The sequence below is a fragment of the Lytechinus variegatus genome, chromosome 14 (genome assembly GCF_018143015.1).
Source record: "Lytechinus variegatus isolate NC3 chromosome 14, Lvar_3.0, whole genome shotgun sequence".
Lineage (NCBI taxonomy): Eukaryota > Metazoa > Echinodermata > Echinoidea > Temnopleuroida > Toxopneustidae > Lytechinus > Lytechinus variegatus.
This window is the reverse complement of record NC_054753.1, coordinates 16,256,992-16,279,154: the sequence shown is the minus strand read 5'-3', so window position 1 is coordinate 16,279,154 and position 22,163 is coordinate 16,256,992. Positions and strand designations below refer to the sequence as shown.

General features: G+C 37.8%; 1 protein-coding gene across 1 annotated transcript; it reads right to left on the bottom strand.

Annotated features, from left to right (window-relative positions):
* Window positions 1–1,776: 1,776 nt before the first annotated feature.
* On the bottom strand, window positions 1,777–20,254 carry LOC121427690 (ATP-dependent RNA helicase DDX19A-like). The gene is made up of 11 exons (XM_041624213.1): window positions 19,978–20,254; window positions 14,971–15,106; window positions 13,139–13,283; window positions 12,300–12,392; window positions 11,146–11,245; window positions 9,481–9,595; window positions 8,690–8,867; window positions 7,335–7,572; window positions 6,147–6,309; window positions 3,831–4,022; window positions 1,777–3,135 (listed from the first exon to the last, which is right to left on the bottom strand). Exons 1-11 carry the CDS (start codon window positions 20,023–20,025, stop codon window positions 3,077–3,079), a joined length of 1,467 nt encoding a protein of 488 aa, XP_041480147.1. The 5' UTR covers window positions 20,026–20,254; the 3' UTR covers window positions 1,777–3,076.
* Between the last annotated feature and the right edge of the window lie 1,909 nt (window positions 20,255–22,163).

Here is a 22,163-nt window from a genome sequence, read left to right as displayed (position 1 = left end):
ACATTGTTTGGCATCATATGGCATTGATGGATTTCCATATACTTGAGATTGATCGGATCAATTGTAACTCTTTGTAAGACAAGTCCCTGTTCTTAAAGTTTGCTTTCAACTATTCAACTTCTGCAAGTTCACCCTTTGCATATGACATTATAATCTCATAGCGCCCTCCCTCAGAGGATATAGGAATACATGTAAACAGAGTTGTCAGAGATTCACCAGCTGCAGATCACCAACGCATGCAAGGCAATGGCTCCAGCCTCTAAGATGGCGGCATGACAATGTAGATGCACAAGGTCTAGAGTATTCTACACAGTTAATTCTCGTCATCTGAAATAGCATTACTGATTGGCTTATGGATACAGAAATTTTGCTTTCATTTTTTTTTCATAACAGATGATATGAAATGAGCCCAGAATTCATCCAGTTTTAAATCCACAACACAATGTTTGTTCACTTTACTTTGAATGAACTGAATATTACGGAAAAGACAGTGGAGAACAAGTGTACATTTACATAGACTGCTGCTGTGTTTCAGTTAAACATGTACATGTATGTAGTTCAAAGTCCTTTTGATAAATAGGTATTCCTTGACTTTTTATTCACTTTTACGTAGTCATAAATCACACACTTTGCAGTTAAGTTACAAAACCATATCTTTTTTTGCCAAAGTACTAGTATACCAAAAGAAACATATCTTAAAAGAAAATAAATAGAAACATTTAAGTTTTTATCAAACATTTCTGATTGAACATTTCAGAATCCCAACATATTTATGAATTGATCTACAGCATGGAGTTTTTTAATTCAATAGCTTCTTTTAATTGTGATGCAATGTAATAGAAAAAACATTTCTCTCAAGTCACTTTTCAACAAAACTAAAACTAATAAAGACCAGCTTTTCTTGGTTCAACCAGTTTTGACAAAATATTCCCCTTTTTTCTTATAAATTTTTGTTCATCAATTTGGTATTCACAAACTTTAAAAACCAAACATGCTCACTCTCGATACTTGTCTTTGATTTCTAACACTCATACACAGCTCTCTCATTCTCTTCAAAATTTCAGTTTCATTCGTTTAACAAAAAGTGATTACCGTCAAGCTGTAAAATAACGACCTGCTTCTATGATTGAACAGCGTTAACCCTTTGGACCCCAAAAAGTCAGAACACCAGCTTCACCATGACCACAAATATTCCAGAAAAGCCGGAAAACCAGCTCTAAGTCATGTGACTCGAAAAGCAAGGGTATTTGATATCAGGTGACCTTTGAAAATTATGTCATTTGATAGACATTCAGTTGATAACTTTGTCGACAACTGGCTTTCATCTATAAGGTTTCAGCATAAAAAATGACCAAAATATACTACCCTACCAAGGAGGCTCGTATGATAATACACGGCGAGTCGTGTACCGACTATGGGTAAGCCATTTTTGAATTTTACTTCCATAAAAGAGGTGATTTTGAGACAAAATTTGAGATTATGGTAAGTACGGGAAGCTAAACAATGGAATCACCCAGGCCAGGTTGTGTACCAGCGGAGTATTAAGGTGCTGCTGGCATGGCTGGGTTCAAATCATGAGAAAAGGAAATCATTTACATCATGCCTTGCCCTTACCCTTCAAAATTTAGCGAGAGAAATGGAAGGGTAGCATTATTCTAATGAATCTTCAAAATTTACTTATTTATCCATTTATATATCCATTCATCTAATTAGGTGGTATTTCACTCTTTTTACAAGACTTTGAGTGGGAAATGAAACTCTTCGTTTCATCGGAGAAAAGTAGGTAATTCAACTCAAGTAACCGGACTTTGCAAGCTCAGCACATAGATTTTGGTTATAAATTACTAAAAGTAGGATATAAAACAAATATATCAGGCGTTTCAATCGAAAGCATAGTGGGAATTAATAATCCTCGGTTGACTGGCAAAACTACTATATTTCCCTTGGGGCTTCGAGACAAATAGTAATTGCCAGACCAACCTTGGATAAATAATTCCACTATACTTTCTCAAAGCCTGACATATTTGTTTACTGTAATAGTAATCTGCCTTCCAGTTGTATCTTTCATGGAATCCTTGATTCTGATTGGCTGTTGAGCCTTGTTACCATTGAATGGCAAAGGTACCATAATAGTAACTATATATGCAACAGGGCTCTGGTATTACAAAGTGCGCTAAAACTTGACATTCAGAGTGGGGATCGTTTCAAAATTGTGCAGTAACCCACTGTCCCTCGCCAAGTGTATGTACCTGTATACATTACAGGCTTCTGTACTCAATGGGTTAATTACACATATTGTTTGCGTGTTATTTGCATTTGGATTGCGCAATGCAGGACATTCAATAGCCCGTATTCTGAAGTCAGGTTTAACCTAGACCATGGTCTAACTCTGTACTAGAATTATGGGAAGCCAAAAGTGTCAAAATTTGTATTATTTAAGTATATGCTACTTATATATTACTGTGCTCTCTCTCCTGATTCATCAATGGTGAAGTCAATCATCTATGTATACTTCCTAGACAATTATGAATGATTTGAGAGCCAAATGAGTTGAAATATGATATCTCTGCCCTTTGTGATTTATGCAGCAATTGGCTATCCATACTTAAACCACAACTTTAAACCTAAGTTTAAGTTAAACCTGACTTCAGAATATGGGCCACTGTATCTAACATCATCACACAACGATTCATGTTATCAATTTACACCTCAAATAATGCACATTATTCAGGTGGGCGCTGAGCTGACAGTTTGCATGGAGCCCAAATCTTGAAAATCATGTAAAATCAACCAATTTCCACAAAAGAAGTCTTTATGATGGCCTGAAATACATGGCCATCCTTGGGGTAGTATTCAGAATTTTGTCTGAAAAGAGATGTCTAAATCGTCTAAAACATGTTTATTTTGGCTAAGAAAGAGTCAGCAAGGTTCCAAGTCATTATCCTGTTAAACTCTCTCACCAACACCATAAGTAATGTGTATTATTTGGAAACTAATAACCATTTGTCAGGTGACCTGGTTGCAGTGATCAGGTGACCGTTGTGTGTGGAGATCAGGTGACTGTTGAATGCAGTGATCAAACTATCTTCTCAATCTCTTCTGCATCGTCTGTGTATAACCTCTCAATCTTTCGGCCTGGAGAAAAAGAAAAGATGTGGGTAAGTAATATTTACCCAGAGTAGCCACTTCAGTTCCAAAAAGTATTCGCCCTGCCATTATTACCCTGGCTTTAGCTTGGCTACCTCAGGCGCTCAAGCTTTTGAGGAATTTCTTCCTACCAGGTACCCATTCACCTCACCTGGGTTAAGTGCAAAACAATGTGGGTTAGTGATTTGCGACCATAAAATGCTTTCACATTATTTTCAATTTTTTTTTAATTCTGTTTGTATTATAACAAAGTCAATGGCAATACACTTTATTTCCCATTCATCAATATTGTACTGGGCTTTTCAAGTACTCTGAAGCACGGGACTTCAAAATCCACCAAATGACCTCAGTCATTAATTAATCATAATCTCTACTTATGGCAAATATCAAAATCATGAAAAAAGCGTCTCTATGCAGTGGAGAAAGAGAATGAAAAGTAAGAACAAATGTCTAATACAGTAATCATTCAATTGATTTGTTTTCAATAAAAACTTACATTTCATACTTGTATTAGAGTGAAAACTTCTCATTTTCTTTCATGTGAATCAGAGTATGATTTTAGCATCGTAAGTTGAATTTTGATTATCTTCAACCGAACGAAGGTCTTTGAACCAATATAGATGATTCTATTCATATATTGTCAAACAGAAGAAGAAACAAATAGCAAAATAAAAAATTCTTACCAAAATGTTCCTGGATATTGTTCATGATCTCCATACTCCTACGTCCATCTACAAAGTTGATTGCTAGACCCGACTTGCCAAAGCGTCCAGTTCGTCCGATTCGATGCAAATAGGTCTCACAATCAGCTTGTCCATTAACGTCAACTGGAAGGTCAAAGTTCACCACAACGGTGACCTGCTCGATATCAATACCTGTTGGAGGGAAGAAGAGGAGAAAAATTGTTGAAATTGATTTTTTGTTATTTTGAAATTGAAATGGTTTATTAAGAAAACTTCATCGCAGCCAAACGTTGAATTGCAAAATTCTGTACAAGGTAAAACACAAATATATACAATAACAATTGCTATAACAAAATGACATGTAAAAGTAACAAGTGGAATGCCTCTGGCCATCTCACCTGCATCACGCGGTTTAACATAGCAGCAGTGTTGACTTTGAATACTACTCTAACTCGCACAAGATGTTCAGTGATACATGGTTACTTTTATGTCCATTTTTTATGAACTAGACCAATAAACTTACAGAGATATGATGGTTATTCAACAAAAAACCCCAACATGGCCAAAGTTCATTGACCTTACATGACCTTTGACCTTGATCATGTGACCTGAAACTCGAACAGGATGTTCAGTGATACTTGATTACTCTTATGTACAAGTTTCATGAATCAGATCCATAAACTTTCAAAGTTATGATGGTAATTCAACAGATACACCCAATTCGGCCAAAGTTCATTGACCTTTGACCTTGGTCATGTGACCTGAAACGCGCACAGGATGTTCAGTGATACTTGATTACTCTAATGTCCAAGTTTAATGAACAAGACCAATAAACTTTCAAAGTTATGATGGTAATTCAACAGATACCCCCGATTCGGCCAAAGTTCATTGACCCTAAATGACCTTTGACCTTAATCATGAGACCTGAAACTTGCACAAAATTTTCAGTGATGCTTGATTACTATTATGTCCAAGTTTCATGAATCAGATCCATAAACATTTAAAGTTATGATGGGAATTCAACAGATATCCCCAATTCGGCCAAAGTTCATTGACCCTAAATGATCTTTGACCTTGGTCATGTGACATGAAACTCATGCAGGATGTTCAGTGATACTTGATTAACCTTATGTCCAAGTTTCATGAACTAGGTCCATATATTTTCTAAGTTATGATGACATTTCAAAAACTTAACCTCAGGTTAAGATTTCGATGTTGATTCCTCCAACATGGTCTAAGTTCATTGACCCTAAATGACCTTTGACCTTGGTCATGTGACATGAAACTCATGCAAAATGTTCAGTGATACTTGATTAACCTTATGTCCAAGTTTCATGAACTAGGTCCATATATTTTCTAAGTTATGATGACATTTCAAAAACTTAACCTCAGGTTAAGATTTCGATGTTGATTCCTCCAACATGGTCTAAGTTTATTGACCCTAAATGACCTTTGACCTTGGTCATGTGACATGAAACTCTAATAGGATGTTCAGTAATACTTGATTAACCTTATGGCCAAGTTTTATTAACTAGGTCCATATACTTCCTAAGTTATAACGTCATTTCAAAAACTTAACCTCAGGTTAAGATTTGATGTTGACGCCGCCGCCGCCGCCGTCGGAAAAGCGGCGCCTATAGTCTCACTTTGCTTCGCAGGTGAGACAATAAAATGAATGTTATATGTTGAAATTTAAGAAAGGAGAGCAGAATAATTTTATACATGGGATAACAGTAATCTTGGATAGTTGTAACCAAAGTATGATTCTGTGAGGATAAAGTCAGTAATTCACAAGCTTGCATGAAAAAAACCCCCCAGAAATTTATAAACAAACGGTCTTCCCTAAAGAATTGAGATGAAATATAACTTGCCGGAATAAGGGGGAAAATGAAAAAGATGTAGATAAGATTGGTAAAACTGCTTAAAGGGATTTTGTCAATGAGAAAAGTGTATTTTATAATAATAATAATCTGATTATTAGAATGCGCTTAAGACATAAATTGAAAATAAGCAGTTACAGATTTATTATTACCCTGGTCAATGGATTCAATCAGTCATTCCTTCACACAATGTATGCACATCCTCCACTCCCTGGGGAGTATTCCAGCGAGTCGGCACTGAAGCACGCACAATATATTTCTGATTAATTCTCCTCTCCTGTGCTTGAAATTAATGGCTCTGACCAATATTTCTTTTTGTTTTCAATTTGTACTCGCGACCTGTGCTATCTCATACATCTTTTAAAAATTACTCAACTAAAAAGCGTCCCGTGATAATGTATCTATGAAATACACAAGTTCTTTCACCAATCCTTACCTCTGGCCATGACGTTAGTCGTGATCAAGATCTTCTCTTTCCCCGCTCTATACCGCTCAAGAACTGCTACTCGCTGTTCCACCGTCAGCTCACCACTCAACAGCGCCACCGCATGTCCTTCTTGTGTCATCCTCTCTGCGAGCCAGTTGGCATTTCGTTTTGTCTGCATGGAATGAATTAGAGGCTCATTTTAACGATCAATTTCTCTCAGCATAAAAGTGATATATGTATAAAACATGTAAAGGTATTACAAGTAATATGTATTGGAGAAAACCCGGAAACGATAAAAGAAGTTTACATAAACCTTGAGAGAGTGGAAAAGTACATTGTTAATACGCAGTACCTCGAAGCATTTGCATTAAGCACTACATAAATATTGTACACTACTATTCTCATAATTAATCTTTATCACATTGACACAGATCCAGTGCCATGATTAGTTCACAACAGTCAGATATAGTCAATATCTGTACTGCAAAAACTAAACCTTTGACCATGCGATTATCATGTTTCATCCTTACATATTTAATTTCTTTATTTGATTTTTCTGAATTTTGAATAAAAAAGTATAATCCTAATGGCATAGGATGTAAAATAAGCAATTTTCATGGCAATTAATAAAGAAGATAATTTTGAATTGCTATTACAGAAAATCCTTAGAAATGCTTTTTTCTTTTAAATTGAAAAAAAAATTATCCAGCAGCATGTCGCTATGTAGCACATTTGTACGCCAAATACCTATTTCATAGGTGGTTCAAATTCCACTGCCAAAGTGAATTAAAGATAAATGCCAGTTGTGGAAATGATCTCAAAATTGAATCCAATAAAATGACACCCATGTGTTTGTATGTAAAAATAAAAAAAATATGTGCTAAATCGCTCTGGGAAAAACTGTTCAATTGCTGAGAAATGAGCGAAATAAGCACAGAATTCCATAAAATGTTGGGTATTTTTCCAAGCAATATCAATACACTGTCCCACATAAGCATTTTTGTGTTAGTGATCAACAGAATTATCGATTTTCAGCTAAGATTTCATGATTTCACAAAGATAAGTTAATTTCAATGTTTCAGATCTGGATCTACAACAATATGAAGGCAATTAATCTCGATTTTAACGTCTTTCTCATGAAATATTTATTTGCTACAACTTCTATCGTTAACCTTTAAAGGATAAAGTATTTCTCACCTGGCAGAAGATCATTGCCTGACCAATAGTGATAGTGCCGTAGATGTTTGACAAGGATTCAGCTTTCTCTTCCTTGTTTGAACACAAGACGTAGTACTGTTTGATGTTGGAAAGACTTTCTTCCTCCCGACGCAGCCGTATGACCACGGGATCCGGCACGACCGTTGTTGCAAACTTCATGACAGTGTTGTCGTAGGTGGCGGAGAACAGCATCATTTGGCACGAGCTTGGAAGTTTCCTTATGTGGGCAAAGTGGAAAGTATTCATACCAAATTTCACTGAATATTATTCTGAAATAGCCATACCCAATACTACTTCAAAACAATTTCTGTTTCTGTTTAACTTGACTCCCATAGGGTCCCAGCGGGACGGTGTTTTGCTGGTAAATGCCAAGCTGGTACATTACAATTAAATACGAAACATTTTACGTCGAAGTTAATCAGGCATAGTGGCTGACCGTATAGAAGACAGAAATTACTCTCGGGCCTACTTATCAAAGTAGAGACAATGGCAGAGCAGGGATTCAAACTCTCTACCCTGCGATTTCATAATTGAAACCAACATTCTTTTATGCATTCGCACAGAATTTCTTGATGATTTTAATAAATAAAGAGTAGGCCTACACAATTTTAACACTTTCAAAGACATTCTTCTTTAGATCAAGAAGCACCCTAATTCAAACTCTAGCTTAAACACTGCATAAATCTTTTTTTTCCTCGATCCGGCCGAATAAAAGATAAACTCTGAGAAAACTACAAAAACGAAAGTTAGCATAATTCAGCAATTGAAATTAACACAGGAAAAAGATACTTATTTGACATTGTCCAGGTGTGTGTTTCATAAACTCTTTGTAAGTTACAAAAGACTTTATTAACGACCGGTGATCTTTTCATAGGAACTAGATCAACACCATTGAATTATGGGGTGTATCACTCACAAGAAAGGATCACAAGCCATTTGTAGAGTGGCTCGTAACTTACAAACAACTTTATGAAACACCCACCTGAGCTCCGTGACACAAAGATTTGCAATCAATCACTAATTATCAATGACCAATCAAGATCATCTTTGCATACGTACTCTGATAAAAACACTGACCAGGAACCACTCGGAGCAGTTCTTTCATATCTGCAATTCATCGCAAACCTTTGTGTTACGGAGACCAGGGGAACATTTCATGAAAAAGACATGTCAGACGTTTTATCCGACAAGTCCCATATTATTCAACAGTTATCATAGTTACAGTGCTTCTCAGCCAATCAGAATAAAAACAAAAGATGTCAGATCTGACAACTTGTCAGACAAAAATGTTGATTAAATGACCCCAGGAATGACAAATTTTATTCCCAACTTACTTCTGGATGCGGATACTTTGGTCTTGGTGCCCTTGCGTCGCAATCATCACATCAGCTTCATCAAGACAGAACACCTTCATCCTTGATAGGTCTATGCTTCGGAACTTCAAACACCAGTCAAGGGTTGTACCAGGTGTTCCTATGATGATCTGTTGTGTGACCTTCTCTCCCCGTGCAACTGGAATAGAAATAATAAATGAAACTCTTTTATATAGGCCTTAGTGCATTGGAACGTCTCTAAAGGCTGTACAGAAATGTAACCCTAGCCATAGGACCCTGGTATATGCCCGCACACAATGTATGCACCATTCCCTGAGGAGCATTCCAACAGGACTCAATTGCAAGGCAAACTATATTAGCTTTTGCATCCTACCGAGTACCAATGTTTCACCTGAGTGGAGAGTGGCAAAGTGTGGATTGACGCCTTGCCAACGGACGCTAGGCCGTGGTGGAATTCTAACACATGACCCTCTGATTACAAGGTGAGAGTCAGAACCACTACACCATGACGCTTCCACGTGAATGAAAAAAACCCTACCATACTGGACAAATATACCTTGAATTCAATAGGTGTGTGTAAACAGCAAAAGAAATCATTTTTTAGAATTCATATTCAAACATAAAGCTGATAGGAATCAAGATTATTTAGAATACATTTTAAAACCCACAAACACATTCTAATCTCTTAATTTGTTGAAAAGTAGGTTGCGATTTACAAACGGCCTTCAGAAACATCCCCAAGATGTTTAATACCATTTAATTGTAGAACAAATATTCTTTTTTTATCTCACCTTTTTGTCCTCTGACTGCATACCTAACACTAACTTCAGGAAGATGTTTCCCCATCTCTTCTACGACCTTTCCTATTTGTCTGGCTAGTTCATAAGTGGGTGCTAAACAAAGAGCCTGCAGGAGTAGAAAATAAGTTATGACATTGTTTACAATTATGTACCATTGAATTCTAATATCAAGACCCAATATTGATATCAGAATGGTGTTTCCCATGGATCTCTTCTACCACCATTCCTACTTAGTGATCTAATTCATAGGTGGCTGTTAAGCAAAAGGCTGAGATGAGAAAATGTACTAATGACACAATAAACTGATGTATGTTTTGATTCATCCAGGAAGAAATACAAATTACGAAAAGAAAATAAATCAGTTCATCTGGACTTACTGTTACTATATGCTGTATACTCCCACATCTCAACACAGCTTCAAAGACGAAGATGTACTCAATCTATAAAAAGAACCTAGATGATTGGGGGGATCCATGAGGCTGTCTACGTCACTTTGGAGGACCCATCTTTCAACAAAGGAGGATTACAACACAACCTCTCTCAGATTCTAAATCCAGTAATCTGGAAAGTTCCTTGATATCTCGAAGACAAAACTCCCATAATGCGTCGGGCCAAGTGGCAAAAACAATTTCCCGTTAGTTCATATGAGATGAAGAAGCGTCCCGAATGGGACATGAAACTGTTCTCCTTCTCAATAACAGTAAGTCCAGATGAACAGATTTATTTTCTCTTTTACCCTTTTTAAACAGGATTTTCTCAGGCTCGGACTATCGCTAGTCCCGTACTATTTTTTTTTCCTTTTCACACATGTCAAATTGTTATTGCTAACCCCAAATAAGGAATGCCTGCTTTTCACACACAAAACTCGCTAACCCTGAACTAGTGGTAGCTCATGAATATTCACGATTGCACTGACGGGTCATTTGGGTCATATCCAAAATCGTGCATGCTTTAAATACATTTGTCGATCATTCGTAGTACAAGTACTTCACTCAGAATTGTTTACTGGCTATACAATAGACCTAATTTCATGAATATTCATTATGCTTACCTCTGATTGGACAACAGGGTTGGCTCTGTTGGGGGGCATGAATGGGAGCGCTTAGCCCACTTTCGTTTTACACTAGCGATTTTAAACCCGTACTATCGCTCTCGGCACCGCAATTGCTGGGATAACCCTGCTTTTTGCAGGGCCAAATAATCCCATATTATAGGTGGGGTTAGCCCACTTTGCAAAAATGCTGCATAAAAAGAAAGTGGGCTAAGCTTAACCCCATACTATAGGTGGGGCTAAATGGCAATTTAGCCCTATGTATAGTATGGGGTTAAGGGAATTTTAGCGTGTGTACAAAGGGTATTTGTAATTTATGCTAATGACTTAAAACAGTATTGTGATTAGTAAGAATCTAGGCTCATCATAGCCAATCAGAGGCTCCAGTGCATAAGTGGATCCCACAGCTTAACAACAACACCGTTTTAAAACAGATCTATGGAGTCTGCTACCATAATCGAAAGAGGAAGAAATTTCCAGAAATAATCATTATCCAAATTTCCCATTCAATGCTACAGACAAAAAAAACCTAAGAAATAAGAACACAAAATATGAATATTCCAATGTGAAAGGAAACCTTTGCAGGTATGTGAAAGGATATTTACCTGTGGGTATTGGTTGTTATCTACTCTACTGAGCATAGTTAATACAAAGGCTGCCGTTTTTCCGGTACCACTCTGAGATTGTGCTATCATGTTCTTGGGCCTGTTAAATGATACAAAAGATGACAAAATTTAGTCATAGTAGATTTCAACAAAAGACATATCCTACATGCATGACTCTTTGATGAAAAATTGAAGACATTTGTTAAAAAGAAAGAAGCTTTGCATAAGGGTGTTTCACAAAGTGCCGGCGCGCACATGATCTGTAACGCGCAATCTGATTGATGGATGTGAGGTAGTGCGTGTCCTGTGCACATGATCTGACCAATGCACTGATGTCTTCTATACCGTACGCAACTTGGAATTGAAGTGCAACTCTAAGTCACACTTAAATCTTTGTGAAACACCCCCAGGGATTGTTTAGCAAGTTTGAGTAATTTACCAGACTAGATAAGGATAGAACATGACAAGGAGCAAGATGACAGTCAACAGTGTCAAGATAAATGGGATAATGGTAATGTGATGAAAATTATAAAGATGGCAAAGTTGATGGTGGTGAAGATGATTATGATGTAGATTTTTAAAAATGCTGATGATGATGATGTTGACAAAGATGATGATGGTGGTGATGATAATGATGACTTAGATGGTGATGCTAGTAATGATGAAGATGATGATCAAGATGATGATGATGATGGTGATGATGATAATGATTTAGGTGATGATGCTGATGGTGAAGATGATGATGATGATGATGGTGTTGGTGGTGGTGGTGATGATGATGACAATGATGATGATGACTTCGATGATGCTAGTAATGATGATGATGGTGATGATCAAGATGATAATGATGATGATGAAGATTATGATGATGATGATGATGATAGTGGTGGTGGTGATGATGACAATGATATGATGATGATGATGAAGATGATGATCATAATCATGATGATGATGATGATGAAGATAAAGATAATGATCATGATGATGTTGATGAAAATGATCATCACCATCACTCTCATCATCATGAAAATGACAAAGATGATTACGACAAGCAATATGAGTATGAGGAGGAAGTTCATCAGGATAGGGAAGCAAGACATTGGCAACTTGAGAACAAAGAGAATATGTCAAAACCAAAGTCACAGTATACTCACGGATCAGCCATAAGAAGAGGGAGTGCCGTTTCCTGAATCTTGGATGGAGCATTGAACCCCATCTCATATACTCCTTTCAGAAGTGCCTGTTTCCTGGGAGGATGAATAAAAACAAATGATTTATTCCAAGTAGCACAACAACATGTCATATAAATGTCAAATACAAGCACCTATTAAAGATAACAGGGTTTGGAATTTCCCTGGAATTTTAACAAGTGGAATGCCTCTGGCTGTCTCACCTGCATCACGCGATTCAATACAGCAGCAGTGCTGACTTTGAAAACTACTATAAAATAATTATTCACAAAAAACACTATTTTACCAAATTGGGAAAATTTATAAACACGATACGCAACATAAAAATAGTTTGGATGTATTTTTACACGTACATATAGCCCTCACCACTTCCTTTTTCAGAAGTCAGAAATATATCATACTATTTAATAATCAATGAGGTAATAAAAAGAATTGACATATAAACCTCTTTCCAAATGGAGATTGTGAACTAACATGTTTGAAGCAACAAGAATTTGATTAGTGTCGAAGCTCTCATCATTCTGAATTTTGTTGCAAAACACTCTAACCCTAATTAGTTCGGCCTTAGGAGGACAGCTGCATTGTGCATTCATGATTCAAGGAAAAAATAAGTCATGGATCATGGCACAGCCACATTCCCCCTACAGTGGCCATACGAGTCGAAAATGGCCGTTTATATTGAGCCCACCTACAGATATAGCTGGCAGGCCTGGTACAAAATAAACCGGCCGTTTTTGACTCGCCGTACGTCCATCATAGGGGAAACGCGACTCCGCAATTGTTCATATTGTACATGTACTTACAAGCGGAGTTCTTCGAATGATTTGACGGAATGAAGCGGAGAATTGGGGTCCTTCTGTTGGACTTCAAGCTGAGAGCTCGCCGTGTGTTGGATCAGGCGGGAATGAAGAGCTACGTTGAGAAGGGATGCTTCAGCTGCTTCCTTAGCTAAAGACAAAAAAAAAACAATCATCAGAGATTAAATACAGAGGAAGGGTGCTACATAAGCACTTGCCGATTACCCAGGGCAAGTAAAAGTTAGAGTAGGGCAAGTGTTTTGAAGTAAAGACCAAAACTACTTGCCCAAATTGGCAAAGCAAAATTCTCACAGTAGAATGACCAAAATTAGGGTCAATATGATATGATATTGACCCTAATTTTGGTCAAGGCAAGCAAGATAAAATCACTTGGAAAAAGAAATGCAATAACAACGCAGATCAGTTCATGTCAAAAGGGAGAAAAAGGTCAATGGTTTAAATAACCGCAAAACTTTCCTTTGAAGAGGTAAACCTTTTTTTTCAAGAATTTTTTTCGGGCAAGTGAAAAAGATTTAGGGGCAAGTATGTTCCAACAATTTAAAAATTTACTTGCCCAACCAGGCAAGTGCTTCTAAAAAGTTATGTAGCATCCTGCAGAGGTTGATGCCCTGACCAGTATTATAGCTACAGTGGACGGCAGTGGTCGGCCAAACCAGCAAAGAAGATTTCTGACCACCACTCATCATGGAAAATATTTCTTCCATCCACCACCAATTTCAAATGAAGTGTTTCAAAACCAACTAATTGCAAAGATGAGTTGCACTTGGGTTCAATTCCATCTTTAATCTTGTTTTATTTGCATTATCTACATTAAACATTTGCTTATATTTGATAAGTATTACTTTATTTCTGAATATTTGCTAACGTCAGATTGTTATTACATTAATGTTCCTTCACTGTTGGCTATTAGACCACTCAGCCTGAAAAAAAAACAACTTTGTAACGACCACCAGTAAAATGGGTCTGGCTAGAACACTGGTACTGACTGTGTCTCTTTTAGTGCTGTAAGGTCACCACACACCTTTCGATTGTTAGGTGATCCAATTTTGAAATAAATTGTAGTTGAATGAAATGCTAATATTGAAACATAGAATATCAACTGTGTATTGTTCTAAGCCATCATCCTCATTAGAACAAGTGCAAATTTTCTACATGTAGTTGTAATGACGTTATGGCAATCACACGTTTGGCTACGATTTGAAACTAATTTGGCCTTTACTCCAAAATAAAGGCTTGCAATCACCCAAAATTGTTATATTAATATTCTTTCACTTAATTTGAACCTCAAATAGAAAGATACTTTTCATTCACATTTTCAGAAAATAAGAAAAAGTGTGATTTGTTTCAAAATCGGATCATGGACCAGTTGTAAGGCATGCAGTGACCTTAGTGGATACAGTACCTGTTCTGTGTCTATAGACACATTCTCTTGTTCATTTATTACATGTATTATTCATATAGCGTGGAGCGTTGTGGCCCAGTGGATTAGTCTCCGGACTCTGAAACAGAGGGTCGTGGGTTCGAATCCCAACCATGGCGTAATTTCCTTCAGCAAGAAATTGATCCACAATGTGCTGCACTCAACCCAGGTGAGGTAAATGGGTACCTGGCAGGAATTTATTCCTTCAAACGCAGCGCGCCTAACAGCTGCACTGCTAAAGCCAGGGTAATTATGCTGCATATACTGTAGAGCACTTAGAGACTTCTGACAAAGTAAGTATTAAGCGCTATATAAGCAAGTATAATTATTATCATATATTTCATTTGATATTATACACAATTATTCATTCTGTTTATATGAAGATAAAAATATTAACCATCATCTTCCTTCTCTTCTGGTGCTACAGCAGCCGGATTGGGAGGGGGAGCTGAGGCTGACGGAGCAGTGCTTGGAGGAGCGGCGGCCTGAGAGACTGTAGGGGGCGCTTCATCTCCAATCCCGAGGTTCTTCACCTGACCAATCAAAAAAAGAGAGAGAAAAAAAGCAATCAATTGTAGCATACATCTACTACATGCAGATCTACGGTTTATTTTTCTAACACAAAAGAAAAACAAGCGGAATGCCTCTGGCGGTCTCACCTGCATCAGGCGATTCAACATAGCAGCAGTGCTGACTTTGAAAACTACTATAACTCGCACAAGATGTTCAGTGATACTTGGTTACTCTTAAATTATTATCACTCTATCTTTACTACAAGATTATCAGATCACTTGAGTTTTTAATAATACAGCTCTGTGATTAGAAAAAAGATGTCCCATCAGCTTCTTGCACATTTGGTTTTATTCTTCACCCATCATCTTGGCGAATGGCGCATCTGATATTTTACAACCTTCTGGAGATTGCCTCGTAGTCAGTCTTGCATGCAACGATCCATATATGTGACCAAAATACATGTATGCAGGGAGAGTAACTCTTCCAGGATATACATGAACATAATTTGTGAAGCTTGAACATCCAGATAAGATAATCCTTTCCACTTTTTTTTCTTTCCTTAATGTGCCAATTCAATAGGATGGGCTGACGTCCAAGTTTCTGCATAGCATAGTGAGACTAAAGGTGCCGCTTTTTCGACGGCAGAGTCAACATCAAATCTTAACCGAAGGTTAAGCTTTTGAAATGACAGCATAACTTAAAAAATAAATGGACTTATTTCATGAAAATTGGCCATAAGGGTATTCAAATATTACTGAACATCCTGCCTGAGTTTCAGGTCACATGACCAAGGTCGAAGGTCATTTGGGGTCAATGAACTTTGGCAAAGTTGGGGGTACATGTATTTGATGAATTACCATCATAACTTAAGTTTATGGATCTAATTCATAAAACTTGTACATGAAAGTAATTAAGTATCACTAAACATCCTGTGCGAGTTTCAGGTAACATGACCAAGGTCAAAGGTCATTAAAGGTCAATGAACTTTGGCCACTATGGGGGTACTTGTGGAATTACCATCATAATGTCTAGTTCGTAAACATTGGGACAAAAGAGTAATCAAGGGTCACTGAACATCCTGTGCGAGTTTCAGGTCACATGACCAACGTCAAAGGTCATTTAAGGTTAATGGACTTTGGCCACTTTTGGGGTATTTGTTGAATCACCATCAAACCGTCTAGTTCGTAAAACTCGGACAAAAGAGTAATCAAGGATCACTGAACATCCTGTGTAAGTTTCAGGTCACATGACCAAGGTCAAAGGTTATTAAGATCAATGAACTTTAGTCAGGTTGGAGGTAATTATTAAATTGCTGTCACAATTTTCAAAGTTTATGGATATAGTTTTAAGAACTGTGGACATAGCTAGTGTCACTGACAAGTCTTAGGTCACATGATCAAAGGTCAAATGTCATTAAGAGTCAATGAACGTGTATCATATCATTATATGAATGGTGTTTTTTGTGAATAATTATTTTATAGTAGTTTTCAAAGTCAGCACTGTTGCTATATTGAATCGCGCAATGAAGGTGAGACTGCCAGAGGCGCTCCACTTCTTACTTCCATGCATTATCGCTGTAAACTGAGTGGATTTTTTAGAATAATGGGTGCGGCGCTTCAGAAAATATGTATCCAGTTCAGTAAAACTCCGATAATCCCGGGTACTACTTTTCAAAACCTAGCTACGCAGCACTTGTCTTGCAGTAACTTTGATGGCGAAAATTTTGCTTTTTCATTGCTTTTTGAAGATATCATCATAAATTTACAGAATTGGAAAGATGATCCTGGGCAAGTCCAAGAAAAGGTCACCCTAGAAGGCAACATTTCATCTTTCATTTAAGAAATTATCTTTGATGGGGTTACTGGGGTAACAAAGCACAAAAATTTCGTAATATGCATATTCATGCTAATTTTGGGAAATTTGCATAATTGGTAAAATGGACATTAACTATGGGACCATTATAAAAACTCATAGAAAATCAAAACAAAACTTGGGAGATTTAGTCATACACGTAGGTGGGACATGGTCACATGGACCCCCTAACATCTTATTACTTTTGAGGTCCAAAGTGGTGTCATCTACAACTAGTATTAATGCAAATTAGGTCTTGACTTGTCAAGGATGGAATATGTCCCATACATAACATTTCAAGGATTTTTTTACACTTATTTCTCATACATGTAATACTTGTATTGTTGCATCTCTGGGAAGTTCTAATTTATTAAGTACCCAAATATTTCAAAAATATAGTTTACTTTAAAAAAAAGTTAATGAAAACATTGTTACATGTACACATGGGACAGCATGTTACATGTATGTATGGAACATTTACACACAATTTCAATGGGGAGATTTGTGTACAAAGTGAATGGAGAAAAACAAATTTCAAGAGTGCTCTAAAAAGTGATCATTTACCTTTTCTTTATTTTTAAAGACTGACTTGTTATGAATGCTGATTAATGGAAACAATCGAAGCAAAAAATTATGAAAATGGAAAGAAAAATAGAAATACATAAGAAATTCATGAAACCATGAAAAACAAGAAAATAAATTGTTGAAATGGCTAATTTCCTTTTCAGTCATATAAAATATGTCTCAATAGAACATTTTAAAAGAAAAAAATCTGTTATTTCCATATTTTGAATTAGTGTAATTCTTTAAATTATGGAGAAAATTGTATACGTTCTCTATGGGGGCAAAATGTTCTATATGTAACATGTCATTAATTTGTTTAATTAGAGTGTGTAATTAGAGGGTTTTGGCTTATGACATGAAACTTGCCTAAAGCCCCTTTCACAATTGACGTACGACCATTTGCGACCTTTTGGTCGTGCGACAGGCTGCAACAGGCATCAATCGCTAGTCATCTCATAAGATCGCACAGACGCTTTCACAGTTGCAACAGCTGTCGTACAACAAAAACAACCAGTAAACCCTGTTGCACGAGTAAGTCACATACATGTATGCTCTTATTGTGCTCGTGCGATCACATGCGAGTGTTGTACAAGGGATTGCGAGTAGAATGATCGCATAAATGCGAATGAAACGGTAGTGCAATGTCGCAAGCCGTTGCGATCGATCTTGCAACAGTCTTATGGCCCATATTATTATCGCAACCAGTCGCAAGACAGGTCTCTATACATGTAGGTCGCTAGCACATTTGCAAGTGTTGTGCGACCTCCAGTCAAATAATGCGACTACTTAGTTGTGCCACCTCTCGCACCAAGTCGTACAACGTTGAACAACACTCGCACGATGATCGCCCGACCAATGGTACGATCCCGGATACGGCCTGATGCGAGTGAATCGATCGTATTTGATCGCGTTTGGATTTTGAACATGTTCAAAGTTCAGTTGTGACCAGTCACGATCACCTCGGGTTCGTGCGACCGTCTACAACGACTGCGAGTGCTCGCAAGACACCAAGAGATCGATCGTGCAACAACAAGAAAAAAACTGTTGCAGACGGTCGTAAACTGGTCGGACATCAATTGTGAAAGGGGCTGAACGGTCGCATACATGTGAATTTAACGGAAGTGGAATGTTGTAAGCCGTAATTTCGATCGGTCTTGCAACAGTCTTATATTATCGCATCCAGTCGCAAGACTGGTCTCTGTAGGTCTCTAGCACATGTGCAAGTGTTGTACGACCTCCAGTCGACTAAATGCGACTACACTTAGTTGTGCCACCTCTCGCACCAAGTCGTACAACGTCGAACAACACTCACACGATGATCGCCCGACCGATGGTACGACCTAATGCGAGTGAATCAATGGTATTTGATCGCGTTTGGATTTCGAACATGTTCAAAGTTCAGATGCGACCAGTCACGACCACCTCGAGTTCGTGCGATCGTCTACAATGACTGTGAGTGCTCGCAAGACACCAAGGGATCGATCGTGCAACAAGAAAAAAGTGTTGCAGGCGGTCGTAAACAGGTCGTACGTTAATTGTGAAAGGGTCTTTAGATATACTGGGGTGTTGTGACTTTTATCACACTAAGTTACAAGTTGAAAATGAAATACTTTCAGAGAATTCTCAACTTGAAAAAAATGTTTTAAAATAGTCTTTTTTTCTGCACCCCAACACAACAGCACATCTTTTCTCTCTATAAAAGGTCAAGGTCATATGTCACCATATTTTGCATGATTATTCTTCTCCTCATACCCCTTTCATAAACCTATCCTCCAATTAGCCGCCTAAGAGTAATGCGGATAATTCAATAAAAATTGGGTTCATAAACTCTGAAAATAATAAGCACTATTTTTACGAGCACCCGTCCTCAAAAAGGAGGATAATCGTTATGGCAACCGCACACACCCCCTCCGATGTGGTTGCGTTGGAAAAGGGTGACCTTGTGACCGCTCCATGACCATGGCAAATAAAAATGTGATAAGCAGATTCCTCATGACAAATTACCCATTTTCACCAGCTACTTTAAAAATTCACCGTCTACTTTTGTTTTGATAAGGATTTTTGCTGTCAATCACACACAAAACAAATGGGCTTAATTCTAGAGTTCTGACCTCAGTGAGACAAAATTTTGGGTTGAAAAAATCATGCTTTTGTTGGCATGGTTGGTCTTGTCCTTTTGCAAAGCAAGTCTCCAAATAAATGTGGGAGATTGTATCCCCTATCATGCCTATTGGAGAGAGTCTCCCATATTGGCCGTGCGCCTCTACTGTTTTTAGTGTAATCCACAGACAAAAAAGACTTCAAAAAAGTGTCCAGACACCCGACCCCCCCCCGCCCCCCCATGACCGAAGTCGACTCGAAGTACTGCTCGAGTCGAAGACGTCGATCCCGAAGTCCAAACTTCGAAGAGAGAATAATATTTAGGTTTGGAAAATTCACGACAAATTCTTGCTGTGATACTGAAACATGTTTTTACCTTGTTTTCCTGCTTTTGGATTTCCGCCTCCCAGTTTATGTTCGCCATTGCAACAGTGGTTATTCACGTCTCAGTTCAATCCAATGCGAGCAGTGCATGCAGGCTGCGATAACGTACAATATACGTAATAAAAAAATTAGTCAAGCTTCGAAAAATCTTCGCTGAGCTCCCCGTAAGTGCCGGGTACACCTTACGCTGCACCCGTATGGATTCAGGCACAACGCGTGCTTATTGACGAGTTGAAGTTAGCCACAATTTTCGTACGGATGTTGGAGGGGGCCGGGGGGCGCGTTTCCGTTTTACACCCTGGCGAAGGCATTTTCCGGAAAAGTAGCCAAAAAGCGACTAGTGAAGAGTCTACACACGTCGCTGGTTGCATGCAGCGTGCGACACAGGCGAGTCCACCACCGCATGTTACTGATCAGAGCACAGAGTTCCTCGGCACTTCATGTACAGAGAGAGCGGCAGTCAGGAGTGAAATCCGAACATGCTTTTGCAGTCGCGTTGTTTATGATAGTTTTTTTTCTAAAAATAAATTATTAACTAAATGAATAGAATGACAGACAAAATCAAAATAAACAGATACTTATAATGGAAAGACAAATTGAAGTTTGATGGATTGATACACTTAGAAGCTGCCGAAAGATAGATATAGAAGACTGATAAATAGATAGAGACAAGATAGACAGAAAGATAGATAGAAATAGAGAGGGAGAGAGAGAGAGAGGTGGATAGATAGAGAGAGAGAGAAAGAGGGAGAGATGGATGGATAGATAGAGAGAGGGGGAGAGACAGAGAGGTCGATATATAGAGGGAGAGGGGGAGAGAGAGAAAGGGAGAGAGAAGGATAGATAGATAGAGAGAGATAGAGAATTTGAGAGACAGATAGATGTTAGATAGCCTGATAGAAAGATAAAGAATGAGAGAGACAGAGAAGATAGACAAATTAACAGATAGATAGATACATAGATAGATATATAGATAGAGAGAAATAGAGAAAGACAGACAGATGGATAGATAGAGATAGATAGATGAGAGATAGATAGATGTTAGATAGATAAAGAGGGAGAGAGACAAGAATATTAACAAATTAACAGATAGATAAGTTAAAAAAATAGATAGAGAGAATAAGAGAAAGACAGACAGATGGATAGATAGATAGATAGAGAGAGATATTAAATAGATAATTAAAGAATGAGAGAGACAGAGAAGATTATTAACAAATTAACAGATAGATAGATACTCTAGTTAAAAAAATAGATAAATAGATAGAGAGAAAATAATAGAGAAAGACAGACAGATGGATAGATAGATGGATAGAGAGATAGATAGATGTCAGATAGATCAAGAATGAGAGAGTAGAGCGACAAATTAACAGATAGATACTGTAGTTACATAGGTAGGTAGAGAGAGAGAAATAGAGAAAGACAGACAGATGGATGGATAGATAGAGAGAGATAGAGAATTTGAGATAGATAAATGTTAGATAAAGAATGAGAGAGACAGAGAAGATTATTAGATAGATAGATACTGCAGTTACATAGATAGATATAGAATTTGAGAGATAGATATATAGACAGATAGAGAGAAAGACAGACATCAGCAAATCGGCAAAGGCAAATGATCTAGGCAAACATTCGGTGCGGACTTTGGATCGCGCGCCCAGCTGATAATGTAAACAAACGTAGACGTAGACTCTTCACTAGTCGCTTTTTAGCTACTTTTCCGGAAAATGCCTTCGCCAGGGTGTAAAACGGAAACGCGCGGCCGGGGGGTGTTATATCTCAACCTTGATGAAAGTCCGCAGCGTATATTATACTGCACTGAGCCAAAAACTTTTGTTTGAGGTTGAGGGGGCCAGACATGACATATGGCAGGGGTTCTCAAACTACGACCCGCGGGCCGGATCTGGACCTTGGAGTTGGAGTTGGAGCTTCTCAATCCGGCCCGCGATACTCTTCTGGGTTTTTTAAAATAATTTTTAAGTCACAATATGAAACATAGCTCTATATGTATCCAGCTAGACCTATAAAATTAATGACAGTCAAAACATATGAAACTGTTATAAATTTGTTGGATTAAATGCTCCCAAAATAAGGGCAAGATTGCACAAGAGAGCATCTAGGACCCCGACCGGAAGGGTCTTTGCACTGATTTTTTTTTCCAAGTATCCACTTCACCCTGGC